General features: G+C 40.2%; 1 protein-coding gene across 5 annotated transcripts in view; it reads right to left on the bottom strand.

The window, feature by feature from the left end:
• The window catches only part of KCTD1 (potassium channel tetramerization domain containing 1), a 192,636-nt gene that overhangs the window by 23,889 nt on the left and 164,446 nt on the right, over positions 1 to 4,301 (bottom strand). For all 5 annotated transcript variants that reach the window (XM_023510260.1, XM_012802024.1, XM_012802025.1 and 2 more), the window contains exon 3: positions 734 to 878. In XM_023510260.1, coding sequence (XP_023366028.1) covers positions 734 to 878 — 145 coding nt within the window. The remainder of the gene's footprint in view (positions 1 to 733; positions 879 to 4,301) is intronic.

Raw genomic sequence — 4,301 nt, 5'->3', positions numbered from 1 at the left:
TATATTTCTTGTTAGGTTTGCTCCCAGGTGTTATAATCTTTGCGGTGGTATGTTTTGCTAATATATTTTATGATTGGCTCTTGTTATCCTATAAGAAAGCTATTGAGTATAATATATTGATCCTGAGTTTAGCTGCTTTAACGAGTTCTTTATTAGCTCTAATAGTATTTAGCTGGTCTTCTAGTTGAAGAAACACTATCAGCTGCAAAATCAGCAAAAATTCCATTTGCATATATCCCTTTTCACATTAACACTTTGTTCTCCCCATCTAATCCCATTGCCTAGAGTTACCAGTACAAGGTGGGACTACCTCAAAGTAAGTTACTTTAACACGTGCTACTAACTTTAAAGAAACAATTCTAAAATTTTCCTGATCACGTTTGCTTTAGACTTCTGGGAAAGAAAGGTCTTCATTACATTAAGGAGGTTTTTTTTTGCTTCTCTACTCTTTAAGACTTATCGGTAATGAGCTTTGAATTTAATCAAATTCTTTTCAGTGAGTTCAAATGAATTGTAATTGAATTCTTCTAATAAAAAGCAATCCTCTTTTGGTCATGTATGAGTTTAATGACCATATACTCTATTTCACGAAGACACTATAACCACGTCAAAGCGACCTCTGGTACCATGAGAGTTGGTGTATGTTAAAAGTGTAGAACTGGAAATACTTTTGGGAGCACATCCAAACAAGTCACATATTTATGCTATTGGCAATTTACTGTGGATCCCTCACCTTGAAATCATCAGGAATGAGGAGTTTTGATGTTCGTAGAAAATTCAAGATATATCTGAACATCTGTCCATCTCTGTCAATGAAATAGTGCTGTTTGAGACTGTCCAAAACAATGGGTTCTGTACCATCAAAAAGTCTTCCGATTCTGTGACAGAAAAGAGGGAACAGTGAAGACAATTAGATTAATTGTTTGGCCACTAAGACTAAGAGCTACGGTTTTGTGTCTCTGTCAAGGTAGCATTTTCGAAGATGGTAGTCAGGAAAAATCACCCGTGAAGTAGTTAGGGACCTGAGAAGTGCTGGTCCCCTGCCTGATAAATATCTCAGGACCAGACAATTCAAAACAGTCCCAGGCTTTCTCAAGTAAATTCTTTTATTCACTGTCTTTCACCTGCAAAGAAAATGTTCCTGACAGGATGATTATGGCTAAGTGCTGTCAGTATAATAGAAGAGCGTGTCTTCCCCTGTGTTACTTAAAACAACCTTCTCCGCTACTTGAAAAATGTTATTGCTCTAAAAGTGTCTTTTAAATAGACTCTATTAAAACAGCTATTTTGTTTTCAAGAAATCTGTTTTCTAAGTGTTTCCCACCCCTGAATCCCAAACATTCTAAAAATAAGGCAATGCCTACATGCTAACATCTATATTTAATTATACAAAAGAATAATTTAAAATATTAGTCATTTAGGAAAGTATGTTTTCCATTAACAATATACAGTCCAGTTTCTTAGGTCTCAGCAAAAAGCCTTTTTTTAACAAAATATTTGGCCACCTCCCCAAAATATAATCTAGTTCTGGGACGTGAGTGGCTACGGGTAATAAAAAGAAAAAAGAATCCATAATGCTTTCCCTATGTTTAGAGTTAGACTTGGACAGTGTGCTACAATTAAGGCATTTTGCATCATCATTTATCCCACTAAGGAAGGCTGAGCCTGCAAATATTACTATATATAGTATTTAATCAATGGGAAGTGGTCAGATCTGTACTATCAACAAGTGGAATGTTGGCTAATGACACACAAACCTATCCGAAAATAGAATTTACACATTAGAAATTACCAAAAGGTGCATGTTAACTTTTCACTAACAGTGCAGACAGGCGAATGACTCCGTTATTTTTTTTTTAAATGAGAAGCTTTTGCTGACCTCAGAACAAGCCCATCTGTGATTTGGAATATCATTTTGTTGCTGTGAAGATGATTTCTGGAATCATACATTTTCTAAATATATGTTGAAATGGGACAGGTGTAATGGTAAAACAATTGTAATCTCACCTCCTTTAAAATATAAATAAGTAGGAAAGCCACGTCCCTCCCTCCCTTTCATAAAAAGAACAGCATATACATTTCTGCTCTAATAAAAATCTTTTAAAGATAATTCAAAAACTCGTGTCCTATCAGAAGGTAGTAAAGGCAAAGAAGAAAGCAACTAATTGTGGTAGAGGCTGTTTCTAGAAAACCAATACATTTTTCTGAGCTAATATTTTTGTTCAACTTTCCATGGACTGACCGTGGTCATGCAGGGTGTGGATCACAGTCATGCTGGGATCCTTTCACTGTACGCCACCCAGTCATTCACTTCTCATTGACACACTAATCAAATGGCAGCACTTGAAACTGAAATACACTTAGTCACTCACTTGTCCTGTTTCCAGGACAGTCTGATGCGGGATAGGAAAGCCTGAGACTTGTTTGCCTATTATAAAAACATTTTACTCTCCACTGTTAATAGCATGATAAATTTATAGTTGACAGGGGAAGAAAAGGGAGCTATATTAATTAAGTGCTTTCCAAATGCCTCTCACTATTCTCAGCAATTTGTATGTGTACCAAAGCCATTATCCTCATTTTAAAGATGAAGAAATAGACTCAAAGAGATGAGTAACCTGCCCAACTCGTTACGTAGCATTGGGGGATTTGTGCACAGTCTGTCTGATCTTACAGGGGCCTCCCTAAGGACGACTGGAATGAAAAGAATTACCACTACTGAATGAAAGAGTTTAGTCTACAGTTTTTATTTCTATCCTATATTTCTTGGCAAGAACTTGACAGTGAAATTCCAAGCACCTATCCTGATTGTTTTTTGTGGCCTGAAATAAATCAGTATCCATAATCTTCTGTCATTTTAGTAAACAGAGATGAAAAGTTGGTATTTTATTCGTAAATAAATCCTGTGCTTTCTATTCTTAGATAAGCGCTCCTTTTCAAGTCAAGCCTGGGATGTAGACCAGCGCGAATGAGTGATTCATAACCGATACTGAGTGAATGAGTGAAGCAATCAGGAATGAAGATGGATTCAGAAGGAGGCTTGGCCAGTTACTAGCTGTAATCTGGATGAGTGGACTTCTCTGTCCCCATTTCTTTTGAAAAATTAGGTCTCACTTTGTTTTATAAAATAACCCTAACTTTTTCTCAGGGTTGATGAGAACATGTAATGTGGTCAGGGTGGGCTCGAAAAGTGCACATCAGCAGAAGGGGTTCCAAGCTAGCCAACACAAATGTCTAAGAAAGCCGCTCTTGGATGACCGTAGGCACTAACAAGCGGGATTTAAGGAGAAAGAGGACCGATCCTGGCAGATGTGTACTGCTTAAAGACCTTTCCAAAAATACAGATGTGTATTGCTTACAGACCTTTCCAAAAATAGAAGAGAAGTGTCACTGAAGTGGTTTTTAGGATGCAAAAAGGCAAGAACAAAACCACAAGACCTCTGGCAGATACAGGACGCTGAGCACGGATGTACCCTCACCTCCCATTTAGGAGAAACTGAAAACAGCTGCAAAGGATAGAGCAGGTGGAAATCTGAACCGAGGCCTGGCACTGAACTTGCTGCCCTGGTGTGTGGCCTAGAGGTGGCTGTGTCCTCCGAGTGGGCAAGGCAGTGGGGAGGGGGGAACCTCCAGGTGGATCTCTCAGGAGCGAGGGAGATGAGAAGCTGAGGAAGGGTGCTCGCTGCCAGGCACAGAGGGCCACCGGGCAGCTGTGGCATGACCCAGGGCAGGATGGCAGGCCTGGGCCCTCTCTGGGCTCCCCATAGCCAGGTGGGTCCAGGTCACAGGGGAAGGGCCCCTCGGCATGGAGGCCCACTCCTGCCTGGGGAGAAAGGCCACCCTCAGGAGAATAAAAAGCTCCCTATCTGAAGCAACTAAGGCTGGGAGTGATAAAAGGAGTCAACCCCGCTGCTATCTGCCAACTTTAGAAAAAGGAACATCTGTGCCGTGAAAACAACGGGGAAAGAGAGTTTGGTGCCAGTGGTCATTAAATGGCGTCCCTGGGTGGTTTCTGAGATGCGGCTGACTGTGCCGTGGAAAGTATTGTTTGGCTAAGCAAATACAGGGGAAAATTGACACAGGCTGTATTTCTTGCGGACATGTGAATGGAGTTACAAATCAAACTGCAGTGATTTGTAAACGCTGCTGCCTGAAAACTATGTGGAACTGATTACAGTTTACTAACCTTGGAGAACATTCCTGTTTTCCAACTGCCCAAGACCAAGCTGGTTCTCGATGATGTATGGCCAGTGTTTGTTTTTTCTACACTCATTGAATCAAGTGGCGATGCCGAGAAAGAC

Source organism: Otolemur garnettii, unplaced genomic scaffold, assembly GCF_000181295.1.
Source record: "Otolemur garnettii isolate 467f Iridium unplaced genomic scaffold, OtoGar3 scaffold00012, whole genome shotgun sequence".
In the NCBI taxonomy this organism is placed as follows: Eukaryota; Metazoa; Chordata; class Mammalia; order Primates; family Galagidae; genus Otolemur; species Otolemur garnettii.
The sequence above is the reverse complement of the archived record's forward strand: the minus strand, read 5'-3'. Positions and strand labels throughout refer to the sequence as shown.